Here is a 21,913-nt window from a genome sequence, read left to right on the forward strand (position 1 = left end):
TAGTGCTGGCTGAGTGGAGTAAATGTCCGCCAGAGACCTGAGTGTATGGGGTGGAATTCATGGGAGGAGGAGATGCTGTAGGTAACTCGGACCCAAACAATGTAGGGCTTTAAAGGTAATAACCAACACTTTATATCTTCCCTGGAAACTAATTGGCAGCCAGTGGAGTGATTTTAAGATTGGTTAATATATTTATTCCTTGATGTCCCAGTAATCAATCTGGCTGCCATGTTTTGAACTAATTGAAGTTTCTGAACTTGGTAAAGAGTTAGCCCAGTGTAGAGTGCATTGCAGAAGTCCAGCCTTGACATTACCAGCACATTCACCACCATCTTTAGGTCCTCCAGCTTTAGGAAGGGGTTCAGCTGGCATATCAGCCAAAGCAGATAGTAAACACCCCTCGCTGTCGCATCTATCTCAGCTGTCATTTGGAGCAACACTCCTAGACTGCGAACACAGTCTTTCAGGGGGAATATGACCCCATCCAGGACTGGTTGAAAAAGCTCCAAGCCCTGGTTAGGACCTTTGACAGTGAGCACCTCTGTCTTGTCTGGATTCAGCTTCAGTTTGTTTTTCCTCATCCAGTGCATTACCTCCTCCAGGCAAAGACACATTATCCTTAATTCTATATTTGAAAAAAAAAAATGGTTTTTACCTGCGAGAGTATCTTTCTAGGTATCTCCAGGTCCTCCAGTGCAGCTCTGTGTTCAACATTTGCCAGACATTGACCGTAGAGTTGCGCTGGAGGAGCTACAAAGGCCTAGTGGGAGGTTATTAGACAAGGGAAATTGGAAGTATAATCCAATGGCAATCCGAATGCAATCATGGGGTTTCATGTTATTTCAGGCAATGGGAAGTCAGTCCGAACGCAATCATGGGGTTTCGCGTTATTGCGTGATAGATACCACACACAATTTCAGTCAATGGAAAGCTATTTTCGGGCAATGGGAAGTCAGTTTGAATGCAAACTCCCAGAATTCCTGCTTGCCATTGCCTGAAATTGCATGTGGTAGTCTATCACGCAATAACGTGAAACCCCATGATTGCATTCGGATTGCCATTGGATTATACTTCCAATTTCCCTTGTCTAATAAACTCCCGCTAGGCATAGCTCCTCCAGTGCAACTCTACGGTCAATGTCTGGCAAATGTTGTGTGAGCTGAAGAGTTGAGATATATATAATGTTGACAGGCCACTGAGGAAGACTGTAGTCAAAATGTGTCTGGCCTTGAGTTTTTATCATTACTATATCATTTTATTTTCTGCATTTGCATAATTTTCAGTGGGGTATTTTTACCCATTTAGATACTTTACTGGCTTTTTCCAGGGTTCAGTTACTCTGGCCTTGAATTTTGAAATTTTTATTATCATTATATATTTACTCTTTGCATTTGCATACTTTTCAGTGGGGTATTTATACCCTTTTAGAAATGATACTGGCTTTTCTGCTCCAGGGTTTAGTTATTCTCTTATTTCTTTATACAATTGCCTTTTTGTAATTGGAGGTGGGATACAAATGATCACATTTTTTTGTTAGAACCCTTCGGTTTGGTTTGTCACTAGAGTTGGTGTCACCTGGTGCGGTAACTCATGGTGTCACCCCACCCCCTGTTGACCTCCTCTCATTTCAAACCATATAGAACCCTTAGTAATGCTTTTTTGTACTAATGTTACTCATAAATTGTAATTCCCATATAGCCCTGAATGTATTGCTAATAGTTCTGATATAAACAAATAGCAAAATTAAAATTATACCTTCAAATTATAATGTCACACACAAACTAATAGTATTTACTTATACACAGTGAAGATTTGGATAAAATGTGATGTTGTTAAAGAAAATTTAAAAAGCATAAAAATTTCAAAAAATAAAAAAATCTTTTTTTAAAAAAATTAAAATTTGAAAATTTGAAATTTTAATTTTTAAAAATTCTGAGGCTACTCCTTTCTCTTCCCATTGAGACCCCCCACTCCCACTATCTAAGAATTTCAAAGGGAAGTAGATGAAGGACACACTCTGTTTCTGCCAAAATGTAGGTAGTGCTGTCACCCCCCCTTTAGGGTGTCACTTGGTGCCGTCCGAATCCCCTGCACCTGTCTAGAGACACCACTGGTGTGACACCAACCCTAAGGATGCCACTGGTCCAGTGTTTGTTGTTGTTAACTGCTCTTGAGTCGATCTCGACTCATGACAACCCTATGGATGAGACATCTCCAAGACCCCCTGTCCTCCACTGCCCTGCTTAATTCATGCAAATCCATCCAACTCATGACCTCCATCGATCTGGCATGTGGCCTTCCTCTCTTCCCTCCAACTTTCCTAGCATTACTGCCTTTTCTAATGAGTCCTCCCTTCTTATGATGTGTCCGAAGCATGACAGTCTCAGTTTGGTCACCTAGACTTCCAGGGAGGTAGAATCACAGAATCATAGAGTTGGAAGAGACCGCAAGGGCCATCCAGTCCAAGCTCATTCTGCCATGCAGGAACTCACAATCAAACCATCCCTGACAGATGGCCATCCAGCCTCTGCTTAAAGACCTCGAAGGAAGGAGACTCCACTACACTCAGAGGGAGTTTGTTCCACTGTCAAACAGCCCTTACTGTCAGGAAGTGCCTCCTAATGTTGAGGTGGAATCTGTTTTCCTGGAGCTTGCATCCATTGCTCTGGGTCCTAGTCTCTGGAGCAGCAGAAAAAAACTTGCTCCATCCTCAATGTGACACCCTTCAAATATTTAAACAGGGCTATCATATCACCTCTTAACCGTCTCTTCTCCAGGCTAAACATTCCCAGCTCCCTTAGTTGTTGCTCATAGGGCATGGTTTCTAGACCTTTCACCATTTTAGTTGCTCTCCCTTGGACACGCTCCAGTTTCTCAATGTCCTTTTTGAATTGTGGTGCCCAGAACTGGACACAATATTCCAGGTGGGGCCTGACCAGAGCAGAATAGATTGGGACTATTACTTCCCTTGATCTAGACACTATACTTCTATTGATGCAGCCTAAAATTGTATTGGCCTTTTTAGCTGCCACGTCGCACTGTTGACTCATGTTCAACTTGTGGTCTACTTGGACTCCCAGATCCCTTTCACATGTACTGTTGTTAGGCAGTTGTCCCTCATCTTATATCTATGCATTACATTTTTTCTCCCTAAATGCAGTACCTTACATTTCTCCCTGTTGAAGTTCATTTTGTTAATTTTGGCCCAGCTTTCAAGTCTATTCAGGTCATCTTGAATTTTGATCCTTTCCTCTGGGGTGTTAGCTACTCCTCCTAATTTGGTGTCATCTGCAAATTTAATAAGCATTTCCCCTGTTCTTTCATCCCAGTCATTGATAAAAATGTTGAATAGCCAACTGGGCTGAGGACAGAACCCTGTGGGACCCCATTGGTCACTTCTCTCCAGAATGAAGAAGAGGAGCCATTGCTGACCCCCCTTTGGGTTCGGCCAGTCAACCAATTACAAATCCACCTAACGTTAACCTTGTCTCGCCCACACTTTGCCAGCTTGCCTGCAAGAATGTTCTGTGCTCAGTTGTACATCTTTGCATCTTGGCTACTTCTTTCATAGCCACCCCCCCCCCCTTCTTAGTCTTCTTCTGGCTGCCTGGCTGGAGCAGTCCTTCTGTCTACCTATGTTGGATGCCAGGGATGGGGATGCTTTGGCTACTCTTCCTAGTTCTCTTCCCCAAAAGAAGGGCTGCCCAAGGGCTGCCCTGAGCAGCGAGGGAGAGGGGAGGGAGGGAGCGAGGGGGCGGTGCTGAGGGTGCGCATGCGCCCTGGCCCCCCTACGCGCCCCCCTCTTTCCCTGCCAGTCCCTGAGGCGAGGCGAGGCGGGCGAGGCAGCGGCTGGGCGGGCAGTCCGAGCTGCAGCACCTCCGAGGCCGGACAGCTCCCAGGCCCCCTCCCTCCCAGGTGAGCAGGCGGCGACGCCTGGGACTCTGCCCCCGCAGCCCCTTCCCTCCCGGCGCTTCCAGCCCTCCTTCTCCTTCTCCTTCTCCTTCTCCTTCTCTCTCTTGCAGCCGCCGGGCGCCTTCCCGGCCGGAGAAGCCCCCCTCTGCCCCCGCCAGGAAGTCGCTGAGGCTGGAGCAGAGAGGAAAAGGAAGAGGAGGAAGAGCCCCAACCAGCTCCGCTCCCAAAGTTGGCCCCAACTTCCCGGCGCCGCCATGGAAGGCAAAGGTAGGAAGGAGGAAGAGGGCTGCAGAGGAGGGAGGGAGGGGGGCCCGGCTAAGGGCCCCTGCCCTCCAGGGAAAAGGAGAGGAGTGGGGCTCCCTCTGCGGCACTGAAGGGGAGGAGGAGGGGGGCCTCGGGAAGCCGGGAAGGGACGCTTCTGGGGGGACTGCGGGGCTGGCGGCGGAAGGGGCCGGGGAGGGAAGCGTTTCGGAAGCGGCTGCAAGGAGGAGGAGGAGGAGGAGGAGGAGGAAGGCTGGGGGGCCCCCCGGGGGGGGGGGGGGGTGGTTTTTGGGGGGGGGGGGGGGGGGTCGCAGGCAGGAGGTCATGATGTTGCTGCTCGTGGAAGGCATCCTTGCAAGGCAGGATTTCAGAAGCGGCTGAGGCTGCTAACCAGGGCCTCCAAGGTGGAGGAGGAAGAGGAAGAGGAAGAGGAGGAAGGCAGTCGAGGAAGGCAGGAGGGGGAAGTCATTGTTATTTTTTTAGGGGGGCATTGAGTTGCTGGGAGTGAAAGGCATCCTTGTAGGAACCATTTCAGAAGCGGCGGCAGGAGGTTGCGGGTGTGTGGCTGCTGTTGCTGCTGCTGCTGCTGCTGCTGTTGTTGTTGTTTTGTTGTTGTTGTTGTTGTGGTGGTGTGTGTGGCCTTCTCTGTGTGCCTTTGGGTTTCGGGGTCTTCTTGGTGGGGGCGAGGGTGGGGTGGGGAGTGAGAGCGGCTGGAATTCGGCTCTGGCTCCGATCCTCGGGCTCCCCATCGCGCGATCGGCGCGGCTTCTCCTCCGCTGCGGACGGGAACCGAGGGGGATGTCTTTTGCAAAGGGGGAGTCTGAACCCCTTCTCTGGGGAAAGCAAGGGAAGGTTGCAGTGAACTCGGATCGAAGCCCCTTCCCTGGCCTGCCTTGTGTTTTGCTTCGCAACACACACGACACACATGCGGCTGGGGTTTGCCGGAGCCTGGCGCCTGTACACGTGTCTGCGTATCCTGACGTGTCTCCAGCTCACCGGCTATGAGGCGGCGGCGGCGCGGGGGCGTTGCTCCTTGCCTCCCAAGCAGGTGAACTCTGGGGCTGGGATACATCCACACTGGGACCCACAACAAACTCCAACTCCCAGAATTCCATAGCCTTGAGCCATAAAGGAGTGAAAGCTGTACCAAACCGGGTTATTTCTCCAGTGTGGATACATCCCAGAGGCGAGAGAGAGAGAGGCCTCCCTTATTTAACAGCATATCTGCCCCCCTTATTACACATCCACACTCCTCCCTCCCCCCTGAACTGGGATGCTCTCTTGCTCCCCCCTTTTATTACACAACCCTGAAAAGTATTGCTGGGGGGAAGAATTGGATGCAGCCTCTTCCCAAAGGGTGATCAGGTTGCATTTTCTAAAGGACTATTGTTTCTGGTCAAAGGTTGCTTGCAATACATTGGGGAGGGCAGGTGGATCTCTCTCTCTGTTCCTCTAAGAAGGCCCTCCCAGTTGTCAGAAATGGGGCAGGAGGGGAGGCATACCTTGGCGCGAGGAAGGAGCTCCAGCTTCAAGCAGCAGCTGCAGAGTAGACCTCCCTCCCTTCACACCTTGCCCTGCGTTGGCTGTGTGTGCATGTGTGTGGTGTCCTCCTCTGCACAGTGGTTGGCGTCTCTTCCTTGCTCTGCATGCTTAGTGCCAGGGAAATGTTGGGGTGGCGGTGGTGAAAAAAAGGAGAAAGAGGCCGCAGCAGTGTGTCTGGTGAATAACAAACCATGATATGCATAGTCATGCATTCCTGAAACAGATGGATGCCTCGCTCTCCTCCATCCTGGCAGAACTGGGGACAGGAAAAAAGCAGGAAAAGAGGAGGGAGGGAAGGAGGGAAAGAGCTGGCAGGCTGGCAGTTCAGGTCTCGGTGTCTTGGCAGCAACCAAAAACAGCAAGGTTGGGACCCCAGAGGTTCTGCCAGCGTGGCATGCTGAGGCACCCAGAGGCCTCCTCCTTTTGGACCACCTTCTCAATGTGGAAAAATGGGGGAGTGGACCCTTTGGACCCAGATTTCTGGCTTTGGGGGCTCTGGGCACTGGAAGGGGAGCATTGCTGCAGTCAATTTCCTTGGGGAGAAGAGGCAGTAAACACTTTCATGGCAGCCAGGTTTTGGGTCGTGCTATATATATATATATATATATATATATATATATCACCTTTTGAGGTGCAGGTGGTGCCAGCAGCAGCATTGCCAGAATCAGTGTTGCCAATACATTTCCAAAATTGCCAGCAATCTGTGAAATGAAGCCTTTCAGAAGGGGAAGGTCTGTGAGAGCCACTGGTGAAGAAGGCCATCCAAAAAGCAAAGGGATCTAGGGGCACCTTGTGGATTTCAAAGAAAGGGATTGCAATCCATGAAAGCTCAGGGTAAAATAAATCAGTTGGTCTTAAGCGTGCCACTACATTCCCCCATCCCACCCCAGTTCTGTTTAGACTGAAACAGACAAACATGGTGATCCTTTTGGACAAGAGGGAAGAGTGGATCCTTCGGCAAGGACAGATTGGGAGTGACTGGCCCCTGGTCAAAGAAGGCTCCTTTCGCTCAGTGGCCTTGGCCAGCATGTCTCTCTGGCAACTCACAAAGCATCCTTGGCTTCAGAGGAGAAGGGCTGAATGAAGACATGGAAAGTGCAGGGAGGCATGAAAAAATCTGGAGGGTGTGAAATTGGAGAGGAGGCTGCATTTATTGATCATCATTATTGCTGTCATTATTATATTTACTTCTATCCTCGCTTTGCCCCCAAACCAAGATTTCAGACAGCCTATAATTAAAGCAAGTGCTATATAGTTAAAACATTTAACATACAGTTAATGTTTTTGCAGTTATTAATAATAGTATTATATGCCCTACATTTCCCCCACACCCAGGGACCACTAGGTTTCCCTGACTAGTGATGCTAATTTTTAAAAAAGGATCAGTTACTACAGTTGACTCTTTTTTCTTTCTTTTTGCTATTACATATCATTGATGATCTCTAGGGCCATAAGGACTAGTGACCTGAAAGATCAAGCTGCAAAGACAGAGATTCTGCATGAAATGGCACCTGGGTCTGTTGTAGCTTGTGACTTGTGCAGTGGCCACATCTGACCTAATCTGGACCCCAAATCTTGTGGGATGCCTGCCTCTGTCCTTTTAAAATGTCCAAGCATGCCCATGCATAGAGACTCTGTGGGGTTTACTTCCCTCAAAAGTATTATTGAACACTGAAATGGGATTGGAAGGGGCTCCCAGAGCTATCTGCTCCAACTCTCTTGTTGCCAGTGCAATCTCTGCTTAAAGACCACCAAATGCAGGAGAGACTTTTCTTCTCTGAGGGAGCCTGTTTTTCTGCTGAATAATCCTTACTGTGAGGAAGTCACTCTTAATTTTTAATTAGGATTTCATCTAATTTCCTGCAGAAGACCCTTTACATGCATAGGATTTTGTCTCCTCCTTCTCATTACAGACTGTAACTCCTCTTCCTGGAGTTACCCTGTCTGTACTCTGTAGACTTGTTTGTGGATATGCTGCTTTTATCTTATTCTTAGTTTGGAAGCACTTTGCTTTTATGTATATATTAATACTCCAAAGCTAGTACATTTTGCCTGACCCTCTTGTGTGGGATAGATTTGACCATCTCCTAGTTTGGAACAACAGCTGCCAGGGGGGTTGTTGGGGCTTGAAGAGAGTCCCTCCGCACCACTGTAGTGTGAGAAAGGATGCCTTCTTTCACAAGTGGTCCCTTTTGCTAGCGTGATCCTGCCTCTGCAGTTTGTTTTGTGCATGCAGACCGTACCATTGCAGGCCACAGGTGGATGGCATGCATAGATGTAGAAAGAAGAATGGGTTAGGCAGTCTTTATTTCCTAAATTTCCATGGTCATGGAGCTGTTATTTTTTAACACACTGGGAACATTCTGTCAAATTTTTAGGAGCCATATAGAATACTGAGCTTCCAAAATGTTCCTCCTTCCCCAAATCCTGAAATGGTACAGTCTCAGGAGCAGCAATGTACCTGAATGTGTGGATGAGGTGTACCCCGGCTACATTGACACCCCTGGATTTTTAAGGAGAGCATCTTCTGTCCAGAGGACTTATTGCCAGATATATAGCTTGTCTAAAAAGTCCAGAAGGCAGCACAAAAAGAACCAAAGGAGAAGATTCTTAGTGTTTGCTCTGTTCCTGGGAGCAAGCCCACAAAACACATAAAAATGAATACCTGGTTCATCCCCATTTTCTTTGGAGCCTAAAGGAGAGAGGGGGCTGTAGGGATTTGAAGCCTACCCACCCCATCCCACCCCATAATAATCCTACACCTCCCAGAATTCTTTAGGGCAATAGGAGCATGTGGCTTCCAATCAATAGGTTGGCAGGTCTGCTACAAATTCTAGTTTTCCAGGGACTTTGAACCTATTTTGGGCCCGGAGTGGCACACCTTGGATGCTTCCAGTGTTGGGCCTGTGACTCCCATGTGATAGGGGCATGGAATCCCTCTTACATTTTTGGCTAGCTTTAGAAGAGTTCTCTGGGGTGCTGAACCTAATTGGGAATAGGATTCAAGACCTTTCAACACTGGATTAAAGTCAGGATTTTCTGTGCCACTGACATAGGAACAACCAGTGGTCAGTGGTTAACCCCTTTCAAGTTTGGGCTAAAATCTGGAGTGGTTTCACCATCCCATTGACATGGAACCCACTGGCTGCTACTACTTTAGGGGAAGGCATGGCACATGAACAGAAGAGGCATCTGGAGTCTCCTCCTTTGGAGATTTTTAAACAGAGGTTGGATGGCCATCCGTCGGCAGTGCTTTGATACTCTGTTCCTGCATAGCAGGGGGTTGGACTGAATGGCCCTTGAGGTCTCTTCCAACTCTATGACTCTATGAAGATCTGCTTAGGTCTGGCAATTCAGATTGGCCATGGTTTTCATGATGGAGTCCATCCATCGCAGTGCAGTCTTCCTCTTTTTCTGCTGCCTTTTACCTTACCAAGCATCGTGGTCTTTTCTAGTCCTGTCTTCTCATGATATGGCCAAAGTATGAGAGTGTCATTGTAGTCATCTTGGCTTCTATGGAGAGTTTAGGCTTAATTTGCTCTTGGGCTCATTTATTTGCTTTTTCAGCAGTCCACGGTATCTGCAGAATTCTTTTCTGGCACCACATTTCCAATGAGTTTATTTCCCCCCCTATCAGTTTTCTTGACTGTCCAGCTTTCACAGCCAGCCCCATAGATAGAAATGGGAAATACGATGGCATTGACCATCCTTTGATATTCAATTATATATCTTTGCACTTTAGGATCTTGTCTAGTTCTTTCACAGTTGCCCTTCCCATTGCTAGACATCTTCTGATTTTTTCACTACAGTCTCCACTCTGAATAATGACTGAGCCAAGATGTGGAAAATCTTGAACAATTTAAATGTTTGAGCATAGCTTCAACTTAAAAAACAAAATTTGCTTTTAAGTCTGAGCATTGCTCAAACCTAAAAATTCAGCTGCACATTTAGAAATACAGATAATCAGTCATCAGAGAAAAGAGGCAGGTGAAGTGATGAAAGGAATGTTAATACAGCAAATAGGTATCTCAAAGTATATCTCTCTCTAAAAGTTTGGGGACTGAGGAGAAATTTTATTATGGGGCAGAATTCTTATTTGAGGGGGACAGTGCTCTCAATTTGTCCCCTATAGATACACTCCTGGAGGGGTCTACCATTGAATAACAGGAAGGGTTACCCCTCAGGTTCATGCAGCCTGTCTTAACTGCAGTAGAGCAGTCCCAAGAGGCACCAGATCCAACTGATCTTGGAAGTTCAGCAGGGTTAGCTCTGGTAAGTACTTGGGTGGGAGATTGTCAAAGAATACTAGGTGCTGTAAGCTCTGTTTCAGAGGAAGGAACTGGAAAAACTACCTCTGAGGATTCTTTGCCCATGAAAACCTTAAGAAATTCAGTGGGTTGCTAAAAGTCAACCAGCGACTTGAAGACACATACATATATAATGGAGCACAGGGCCTAAATACCCTAAAGATATCAGACCCCTTCTGATCTTTGAAGCTAAACAAGCTCAGTCCTGGTTAGTACTTGGATGGGAGACCACCAATGAGTAACAGGTGCTGTAAGTGACTTTTCAGAGTAAGGAACTGGCAAAGCCACCTCTGAGAATTCCTGGCCTAAGAAAACCCTGTGAAATGCATGAGGTTACCACAACTTGACAGACAACTTGAAGGCACACACACATACAAGGAAGCAGACTCCATCTGATTTTGGAAGCTAAGCAGGGTCAGCCCTGGTTAGTATTGGGTGGGAGATCACTAGTGAAAACCAGACACAGTAGGTTCGATTTCTGATGATAGAACTGGCAAAAATCTCTCTGAGGATTCCTGGTCTAAGGAAAAAAAAAACCCTATGAGAAATTCAAGGGGTTACCATAAGTCTACAGGTGACTTGAAGGCCTGTATATATACATACCAGATTCAAAGCACCAGATTCCAACTGATCATGGAAGGTAAGCAGGGTCAGTCCTGGTTAGGACCTGGATGGGAGACCACCAACAAATACCAGCTGCTGTTGGCTCTATTTCAGAGGAAGAAAAGAACACATACACACACACTGAGGGCATCGTATATGATCAGGTCACCAAGGGGCATGGATGAGTGTAGTGCATACCATGTAAGCATTTCATGTGGTTGCTGATTTGTTTGTTTTCTCCTGGCTTCCCCCGTACCCCACCTATCCTTTTGCCTTCTTTCTTGCCTTCTTTCCCCGCACCCCATCTCTGCTGCAAACCTTGTGGGCAGGATGATTTCTTTAAAATGATTGTGCCGTGCCTGCTCTTGCTGCTGATGATGTTCAATGGTGAGACAACAATCCTCCTACTTACTTAACATTTATCTGGTATCTGTATGCCTGCGTGTGCTGTACAAAATCCTCAAGTCTGGCAATGCCACCCGAGGGCCTGAGCACCTATCCATTGTGTGGCAGCTCTACAAATGTGTGTTTGCATGCAGGATTGGGGCTGTGAGACATAGGAACAGGAGGGCATAGCCCTTTCATCTCCTGCAGAAGGAGAATAGAAAGACATGGAAGCCTTGGAGAAACATGACAGTGTAGGCTAAAGATTTCTAAACACTGAGGTCTAAAAACTTGAAAATTCTCATGAGGAATTAGAGACGGGTTGAACAGAAAATTCTCTTGCCCTGCCATATTAAATTCCCTTCCTCATGATGGTCATAGCTCCTGCTAGACATTCTTCTGTTGTACCCAAGCTTTGGTCCTATAGGGGTTTTTTGGACTTTATCTCCTAGAGAATCTTCAGACAGCTTGGCCAGCAGGAATTCTGGGAGTTGAAGTCCAAAATATCTGGAAGAGCAAAGTTTTTGAATCACTGTTCTTTGCACTGTTCTTGCCAACAGTACATGTGGAAGGGATTTAGGAGTTTCAGTAGACCACAAGTCGAATATGAGTCAACAGTGTGATGCAGCAGCAAAAAAAGCCAATGTGATTTTAAGCTGCATCAATGGAAGTATAGTGTCTACATCGAAGGAAGCCATAGTCCAGTTGGCCTTCCATATCCATAGATTCTTCATCCACAGAGTCAGTCATCCATGTCTGAAACTATTTTTTAAAATACAGTATATAAATTCCAAAATGCAACCTCTGATTTTACTATTTTGTATAAGGGACACTATTTTGCTACACGATTGTATTCCATGAGACTTGAGCATCCACAGAGTTTGGTATTTATGGGGGATCCTGGAACCAAGCCACAGTGGATACCAAGGGCCCACTGTACCACTCTCTTTGGTCAGGCCTCTCTTGAACTACTGTGTCCAGTTCTGAGCACCACAATTCAAAAAAGGGTGTTGACAAGTTGGAGTGAGTCCAGAGGAAGCAACCAAAATGGTGAAAGCTCTGGAACACCCCAAGCCCTATTAGGAGTAGCTTAGGGAGCTGGGTATGTTTAGCCTGGGCAAGAGAAGATTAAGAGGTGATATGAAAGCAATGCTTAAATATAAGAAGTAATGTCAAACTGAGGATGCAGCAAGTTTGTTTTCTGCTGCTCCATAGACTGGGACTGGGTCCAAGCTACAGGAAAAGAGATTCCACCCAAACATTAGGAAGAACCTCCCAACAGTAAGAGCTATATGGCAGTGGAATACACTACTTCAGAGGGTGGTGAAATTTCCTTCGGTGGTTTTTAAACAGAGGCTGGATGTTACAATGGGAGCAGAGATAGTGTCTTCCTGCATGGCTGAATGGGGTTGAACTGGATGGCTATGGGGAGGGGGTCCCTTCCAAGTCTATGATTTTATGATTCTATGCATGTTTTTGGAGTTCTAACTTGTGAAGACTAGAAACTAGAATTTCATACGGAGAATTAACATTTGTTGCAAAGTGGAAATGTCTGTTACCTGGAGCTCTGACACCTCCTGTTAGATATTTGTTTCAATAGTGAACGCTAGAAACTTGAAGTTTGTATGTGGAATCGGCAATCTGGGCAGAAGGTCAATTCTTTTCCTTGCTAGACCCTGCTAGACATTTGGCTTGGATGCATTTGAGTGCTTAATCTGTATAAATATTTTTATTGTTTGTTTGATCTGTTTAAATAATTTTTATTGTTTTAAATCTGGAGTTCTTTTACATTGCCTATAGTGGGGTTTTTTTGTATGCCACCCAGAGATTTCATGTGAGGTGCAGGATATAATAAAACCTACTAGGTGACCTTGGGCAAATCACATGCTCTCAGCCTCAGGAGAAGGCAATGGCATCTGAACAAATATTGCCAAGAAAAACCTTAGGGTCGCCATAAGTCAGGAATGACTTGAAGGCACACAACAACAACAACAACAAAGTATATGAATTAAAGACAGAAAGGCATCCCTTAAAGCTGATGTAGTTGTAGAGGGAAAGATGTCATAGTATTTGGAAATAATAATAATAATAATCAGAATTTCCTCTGTATCCCTGATATATCTATTTGAAGGAGTCTTGCTGTCTCACTTTCCTTGTTTTAGCCTCCAAAATGTTCACAAGCAAAATTTCCATTACAAGGAATGAGTTGGTACAGGTAAAGGTGAAAAGTGGAGGGCTTTCAGAGCCAGTGTGGGTCAGTAATCGGAGTGTCGAAACTAGAAAGACCTGAGTTTGAATCTTCTCTGAGCTGTTCAGCTCCCTGTGTAGCCTTGAGGAAGTGAGGGCTTTTCAGAATGCACTGTAGTGTTTACCTGTTGTTTTCATCTGAATGGTCAGGCTTTTAACTATTTTTAATTCAATTAATAGTTTAATTACTTTTTAAAATATTGATGTGATGTGATTTTCAGCTGTAGCTCTATGACCTTTGTCATCTGCCTTGAATCAGAATTACAGAGTAGGAAGAAACCACAAAATCCAGCTCAACTGGAGTATTCCTGACAGGTGACCATCTAACCTTTGCTGTAAAAACCTCCAAAGAAGGAAACTCCACCACTCTCTGAGATAGCAATGCCTTCCACTGTGGAACAGCTTTTACTGTCAGGAAGGTCTTCCTAATGTTTAGATGGAGTCTCTTTTCCTGTAACTTGAATACTTTGTTGTGTTTCCTAAACTCTGGAACCAAAGTAGAATAGAGTGGCACTATACTTCCCTTGATCTAGACACTATACTTCTATTGGTGGTACCAGAACTGGACACAGTAATCCAGGTCAGGTCCCAGACATGAATCCAGGAATATCTTCAGGAATGTCTAGGAAGGAGCTGAAAATAATAGAATCATAGAGTTGAAAGGGACCTCAAGGGCCATGAAGTCCAACCCCCTTCTGCCATGCAGGAAGACAGTCAAATTACTCCTGGCAGATGGCCATCCAGCCTCTGTTTAAAGACCTCCAAAGAAGGAGATTCCACCACTCTCCGAGGGAGTATGTTCCACTGTCAAACAGCTGTTACTGTCAGTTCTTCCTAATTTTTAGGTGGAATCTCTTTTCTTGTGGTTTGAATCTCTTGCTCCATGTCCTAGGGGCTATTCAGACTACCTTTTGAACCGAATTGTAATTCGGATTAAAAGTCGGAAGTTCCCATTGGCACCGGTTTAAACACATCAAAATTAGGGTCTTTCACACTCAATCCAGGGCAAATCCCCCTTAGAGCGTTTTTTCCGAAAGTGGATTATTTCCTGTGTCTTTTAGGAAAACCCTGCCGGCAAACGTGAACTCAGACCCAGACACGATCGGATCAAGTTCAGGGGAGGCATTTAGGTCAGAGGGAGGGCAGAGGGGGAACATGCCTCCCTCTCGCAGGCAGCTCTCTCTCTCTCTCTCTCTCTTTTGTGATTTTATTTTTGACAGATTATGCAAATGCTTGTTCTACAGGTTGATAGATATTGATAGAATGTGTCTGCTTGAGCTACATTTCCCTTTCGTTTGCTTGCTGCTGGCACGGAAGGTCACTTTGCAAGGGGCATTTTAAAAAAATTATTATTTTTGTGTGTGTGACAGAATATGCGAATGCTTGTGTTTCCTTTTAAATTTGGCAAATTGATACAATGTGTGAATGCTTTTGCTACATATGTGTATGTGTATGTAAGGCAGTCTGGGGTGGGAATCGGAGGGAAAGCAAAGAAAGAGGATGCAGAGATGGCATTCTGAGGTGAGGTATTATTATTATTATTATAATATTATTATTATTGTGATGGGAAGAGGCTGGCATGGGGGGGAAGGCAAGGGCTTCGGAGGTGGCGTTGGGCTTCAAGGGAAGGGAAGGGAAGAGGTTCCAAAGAGGAGGAAATGCTGGGCTGGAATCAAAGGGGAAGCTAGAGGCTGGCATTCAGAGGGAAGGCTGTAGAAGCCCATGACTTTGGGGGAGTCACACTCTCTCAGCCTCAGGGGAAAGGCAATGGCAAATCTCCTCGGAAACAATCTTGCCAAGAAAACCCCAGGATGGGGTCATTTTAGGGTTGCCATAATCTGTAATGACCCAAATACACACAACACACACACACACCTGGAGGTTTTTAAATTTGACAAGTTGACAAAATATGCGCACACTGCCGCCAGTTTTTTTTTAAAAAAGTAGGGGGGAAAGCACCTATTCCATTGGCCAATGGCTGTAGTAAATGTCAGCTTTGTCGAAAGCAAAAATGAATTTGATTGACAACAAAGTAGGCTCCATTTTAAAGTGGTACTGCAAATGTGAACTTAGAATCATAGAATCATAGAATCATAGAATCATAGAGTTGGAAGAGACCACAAGGGCCATCCAGTCCAACCCCCTGCAATGCAGGAAATCCAAATCAAAGCATCCCCAACAGATGGCCATCTAGCCTCTGATTAAAGACCTCCAAGGAAGGAGACTCCACTACACTCCGAGGGAGTGTGTTCCACTGTTGAACAGCCCTTACTGTCAGGAAGTTCCTCCTAATGTTGAGGTGGAATCTCTTTTCCTGTAGCTTGCATCCATTGTTCCGGGTCCTGTTCTCTGGAGCAGCAGAAAACAAGCTTGCTCCCTCCTCAATATGACATCCTTTCAAATACTTAAACAGGGCTATCATATCACCTCTTAACCTTCTCTTCTCCAGGCTAAACATCCCCAGCTCCCTGAGTCGTTCCTCATAGGGCAAGGTTTCCAGACCTTTCGCCATTTTTGTCGCCCTCCTCTGGACACGCCCCAGTTTCTCAATGTCCTTTTTGAATTGTGGTGCCCAGAAATGGACACAATATTCCAGGTGGGGCCTGACTTCAGAGGAGCAAATTGCATTGATCAAGGTAAAGGGTAGTACAAACTTCTTTCCGGGCAGATTCGGGATGGGAGCAACCGGATCTGCCCAGTTCTATCCAGAGCAAATGCGCAAGGGGGAATGGGACCCTATTCTCTGGAGCTGCAGAAAACAAACTTGCTTCATCTTGAGCTATCCAAGGGGTCCCTCTGGCATCAGGGCTGGACATCTCTGCCGGGAAATGCCTTAGTCACCTAAGTGCATATCATCTCATGGTGTCCATTCTCCAAGCTTGGTCCTCAGCAATTTAGCCTCTCGGAGTGGTGGGACACCCAAAGATGGCCTCAGCTGAGAATATCAAATTTCATCATGTCACTTCTCAATCTTCTTTTTTTTATGTCGGACATGCCAGCTCCCTCAGACCTTCATCATAAAACTTGTGCTTTCCAGACTTTTGGTAATCTTGGCCCCAGATTAGGAAGAAAGGTAGGATAAGAATAAAGGTCCTTCTCCTTGTCAGTCATCCAGTCATTCCTCTTCCCTGAATCTACCCCACAGGGTTGTTGCCAAGAGATGAAATGGAGCACCTGACACCATGGCCCTTCAGCTCCTGATGGGAAGGTCATAAATGCAATTAATCATTCATTTTTGAGACTGGTGAGTTACATTTCCAATGTGAGATGTATTCACAGCCCATACAACTGTTCCAGAAGGGCAGGATCATGTTGCAAGGCAAAGATCCTTGGACTGGTGGAAGCAGCAGCTGGAAGCTAGTCATTGAATACCCACATTTAGCAGCAAATGTCTTCATCACTTTAATTTCTTCTTTTCTGTTGAGAAATGCCATTTCCCTCAAAGCCATAAGTTTAGCAAGAGATACGGGATGGGCAAGTAGGGAGGGGGAAATGAATGGACATTGATCGGAAGATGTAGCTCAGCAATTCAGTTTGCATGGTATTTTATAAACCAAAAAAAGCAAGCAAGCAAGTACAACTCTGCAAAATCAGGGGATATTGACGGATTCAATCCAGCACTGCAGAGGCCAAGATCTCTTCATTTTAGTTCAGCATTTGCAGGATGCGGTCAATTGGATTTATTTATTTATTACAATATTTTTTTTCTCTTCCTCTCTATATGGTGAGATCACAGGGTGGCATGCAATGAAAACAATTTAAACAGTTCCAATAAAAGCAGTAAAATAAGTTGAACTGGGTGAAAACATTAAACATACCATCAATTGGGCCAGTATTACACTAGACTCTTATAGCGCTATTCTTCTACTTTTATTGTTGTGGCTGCCTCCTGTGGAATTCTGGGACTTGTAGTTTAGAGAGTCCCAAGAGCTCCCTGGCTGAGAATTCTAAATATCCTTCCCTAAATGACAAATCCCAGAATTCCACAGGAGGCTGCCACAGTAGTTAAAGTGGAATGATAGTGCCGTAACAATATGGTGGAATGTTCAGCTCTAGCTGAAACTGCCAAAAAATCTTTCTCTTCCTAGCACCAACTTCACAGGAATTTTGGTGAGGATACAGGAGATGGATACAGGAGATGGCGGCCCCCAAACTGTGGAAGTACCTTTCATAGGAGGACTGGTTGGACCCCTTCACTTGCAAATGAAGACCTTTTTATTCAGGCAGGCCTTAGAGATTCAAATTATGGAGCAGCAGTGTGAAGTGTGTGCTATATATAATTTTAAAAATCTTTATGTTTTAAATGTGTGACATATAAAATTATTCAAAGACCTAGCCATGTTAGTCTGGAAAATCAGTATGCAAAGGAATCTTGCAGCACATTTGAGACTAATTGACAGAAAGAAGTTCTAGCACAAGTAGTAGCATGTATCTGTTGAAGTAGATCAAGTCTCAAAGGTGCTACAAGATGCCTTTGCATTCCATACCCACACATTTTGCATTTCTATGTCTATTCACACAGTCTGATTATAAAGATCCTTCCTGGGAACCAGTTCACTCCATGCACCTGAGGAAGTAGACCAAGTCTCAACAAGCGCATGCTGCAACTTATTTTGCACAGTTTGAGCCAGAACAGACAGGCCAAAATAAAGCTGCTTTGGGTCACTTTGAAAGTATGCTGTTTAAATAATAATAGTTTATTTATAGACCGCTTTTCTAAAATAGATCAAAGCGGTATACAACAAAACAAAACAAATCAATTCAAAATAAAACATAACATATTACAATCATAATCACATGATAAAACTACTAAAATTACAATTAAAAACTGTCTGTTTGGGTCCTAAGTGTCAAAGGTTCTACAAGATCCTTTGTTCTCCCCTGATTTGCTTGCCTCCCACCCAACCCCCAACCTTGTGTCTGGTCTACCTCTTCTTTAAGGCATCCTCTCACCCCTGCTGAACCCCAAACCATCCTCCCTCTTCTTGACCTGCCCTCTGGGGAGTCCTCGCTCTCAGCTCCTTCTTCCTTTCTTGGTTTTGGCTAGGGCTGGGTAAACTTGCTGACAGGAGATGAGCAATGGCTGAGGCTGTGCATTTGCTGTCAGCTGAGGTTGCAGGAAGAATTTTCTCTTCTGGCAAAAGACGAGAGGGAGAGAAAGGGGCGGATGCTCTGTTTGCTCAGCACACTTGGGAGACAAAGGAAGGGCAAAGGAACTAAGGCCTTTGCAGGCTTTCAGGGCCTTCCCTCCCATCGGATTTTTTTTTTTTTATCTGGGGCACAACTGTCCCAAAAGCACCCACCCAGAGCCCCCAGAATTGTTTTTTAAAGGTATGTTTATGTTAGGAACCCTCAAGACCAGCAGGCAGGTTTAAATTGTGATATTGCATTGCATACTTGCATGGATGGTTTTATAATGCATATAATATGGTGTATAAACTGGGCCCTGGGTATCCACTGGGGTTTGGTTCCAGGACTCTCCATGGATACCAAAATCCATGGATGCTCAAGTCTCATTATATACAATGGGTAGTCAAATTCTCATACAGACAGAGCTCTAGTGCCTCCTCAAACTACAAATCCCAGCATACTGCAGGATGCAGAAATGGCAGTTGAAGTGGAACCATAACTCTATAGGTATAGCCTGAAAGGGTTCCTGGCCCTGCTCCAGCTTCTTCCACTGTGTGCCAGTTTTGGCTTTCTGGACTTATTGAGTCCGTGACGCCTTGTTTTCCACTAAACCAGGGATTCCCACACTTTGGTCCTCCTTATGTTTTGGACTTAGCTCCAAGAAATTCAGCTCCCCAGACTGTTGACCAAGCTGGCTGAGGCTTCTGGGAATTGAAATCCAAGACATTTGAAGGACCAAAGTTTGGGAACTGAGGGTCCCATACAGACAGGCCAAAATAAAGCTGCTTCTGGTCACTTTGGAGGTAAGCTGTTTAAATGATGCATGTGTCCTAAGAGTCCGGAAGCCGCACCAAAGCCACACTCCATTCCTTAGGACTGGAGCGTGGCTTTGGCATGGCTTCCGGACTCTTAGGACACATGTATCATTTAAACAGCATACCTCCAAAGTGACCAGAAGCAGCTTTATTTTGGTCTGTCTGTATGAGGCCTAAAACCCAGGCCTAAAACCCAGAAAAGGCATATTTTCCCTTTCATTAGTATGCACCCTCCAACTGTCCTGATTTGGCAGGGACAGTCCTGATTAATCCTTTGCTATTTCCCCTTTTCAGCTGCTTTTGAAATATCCCTGTTTTACCCTCTCCTCATTCCACTTTCCCCTTTTGTCCTCAGCTTATTTTTATTGCTTCAAACTGAGCTCATGGTACAAAAGTACTCATTGGAGAAAGAGAGAGAGAGAGAGAGAGAGAGATTGCTCTTCCCATTTAGCTCTAACCAAAGCAAACAGCTGCATCCTCTCTTTCCTTGCCTGTTGTTCCTCATTAATACCTTTCACCATCTTGATCACACATTGGTGTTGCTTTGCCACATGTGGCCTTGTTTGGATCTGTGAAATGTTGGAGGGCATGCAGTAGGTTATCAAGCACTTAAAAGATTGCTTTGCAGCTGCAGGCTGTGTGTACCATGCATGCATGGGCGCTTCTGTCCTCCTGTGCATGCCTTGTCACGAGAAGAGAAGATGCGCCTGAGCAGAGGGACCTTGACGGAATGACAGCCCAGGCTGAGCACACTTAAAAAATTAACAAGGCATCCCAAAAGGCAGAACAGGGACATTAAGGCTGGAATCCTATTACAGGAACATCTCAGTTAGCAAAGTCAGTGTGTTCCTGGGCGTGACGACTTCAACAGAAAATTTGGTACCAGAAGGACACAGTTGGCTGGTTGGTGTTGGTTTAAACCAGGTTGGTTTAAACCATGGTTTAAAGCTGTGCTTCCCCAAGTTTGGTCTTCGACGGGTTTCCCAACCAGCTTGGCTAGCAGTCAGGAAGTCTGGGAGCTGAACTCCAAAATATCTGTAGGACCAGAGTTTAGGAATCACTGGTTTAATCCTTGCTGAAAACCACCTGGACCTTAAAATCTCCTGTTTTTTAAAAATAGATTATGTATATATATATATATATATATATATATATATATATATACACACACACACACACACACACACACACACACACACACACACACACACATATATATATATATATATTTAAAAGTCTGGCTATTATTGCTATTTTCCAGTTTTCTTACTGGAGCAACAATGAATGTTTGGATTAAAACATTTTAAAGTTAATGGTTGATTGGCAGTTGTTCTTTATTAGACCAGTAACCAAGGTCAGTTGCTTCTTTTTAATCACTTTATTTTATAGTGCAAGAAATGCCATTCAGAAACAAAGATTTCTATTAACATTGGAGTTTATCAGACAGGGGAAATTGGAAGTATAATCCAATGGCAATCCAAACGCAATCATGGGGTTTAACGTTATTGCGTGATAGACTACCACATGCAATTTCGGGGAATGGGAAGTCAGTCCGAACGCAATCATGGGGTTTCACGTTATTGCGTGAGAGGTGATCACACACAGTTTCAGGGAATGGTAAGCTATTTTGGGGCAGTGGAAGGTCAGTTTGAATGCAATTTGAATTTACGTAAATTCACTGAACTAGCAAATTCACATGAATGAGTTCTGGCCCCACTTTCTTTTCATTAGAAATTAAGAGAAATTCTTCCCATGTGATAAACTCCATAGGTTCAACCAAAACAATCTAAAAGAGCATTATTATTTAAGGAAGTGGCATAACATCTAAACTACATTTTACTACTTAATGTTCTGATTTAGTCCAAAATTGGTGTTGCCCTACACATTAGTGCAAAAAACTGGTTTATATATCCGCCTGAAACCACCTGCTTTTTTTTGGGGGGGGGGCATTTCAGATCTGTGGCAGAGATAATAGGGAAAGAAGGGGGGCAGGTTCTTACACCATAATAATGAAGAGCAGTTTAACATGCTTCAGCAAACTTTTTAAAATTCAGAACTAGCAACATGTGAAATAAAACAGACAGTCCAAGTAAAGTTGCATAATTAAATAAAAATATTTTGAACCTTCTCAGAACTGCTTGAGAGCCAGTAGTGGTTTGAGCATTAGACTACGACACTGGAGACCAGAGTTTGAATTCCACCTTAGCCATGGAAACCTATATGACTTGGGCCCGAGTTACTTGAGGGAACACCTCTCCCCATACAGTCCACCCCACACTCTCAGAACATCAGGGGAAAATCTACTAGTACACCCTAAGGTGAGACTGGCAGCAACTCACCAGAGAGCATTTACATCGACTGCACCAATGTACTGGAATAAACTTCCAGAAGAGCTTCGTCTGACCTCTACATTGGATGCTTTTAAAAAGGCTCTAAAGACCCACCTCTTCCGATTAGCATTTCCTTTGGACTTTTTATATAGAGAATGTCTCCTCTGATAAAAAAGGTTAACTGCGATCGATAGATTCCATGTTTGTTTTATACGCTGTTTGGTTTTATTAGTTTTACTGATAGATATTTTATGATGTGCATTTTTATGATGTATAATTTTTAAAGATTCTGTGAACCGCTTTGATCGTTCTGGAAGAGCGGTATATAAATAAAGTATTATATTATTATTATTATTATTATTATTATTATTATTATTATTAT

At 44.8% G+C, this 21,913-nt stretch overlaps 1 protein-coding gene across 1 annotated transcript in view; it reads left to right on the top strand.

The window, feature by feature from the left end:
• Positions 1 to 3,834: 3,834 nt before the first annotated feature.
• Positions 3,835 to 21,913, top strand: part of FGF12 (fibroblast growth factor 12) — a 294,978-nt gene continuing 276,899 nt past the window's right edge. The window contains exons 1-2 of the mRNA XM_042460904.1: positions 3,835 to 3,915; positions 4,023 to 4,179. Coding sequence (XP_042316838.1) covers positions 4,167 to 4,179 — 13 coding nt within the window. The 5' untranslated portion in view covers positions 3,835 to 3,915; positions 4,023 to 4,166. The remainder of the gene's footprint in view (positions 3,916 to 4,022; positions 4,180 to 21,913) is intronic.

Source organism: Sceloporus undulatus, chromosome 3, assembly GCF_019175285.1.
Source record: "Sceloporus undulatus isolate JIND9_A2432 ecotype Alabama chromosome 3, SceUnd_v1.1, whole genome shotgun sequence".
Classification (NCBI taxonomy): domain Eukaryota; kingdom Metazoa; phylum Chordata; class Lepidosauria; order Squamata; family Phrynosomatidae; genus Sceloporus; species Sceloporus undulatus.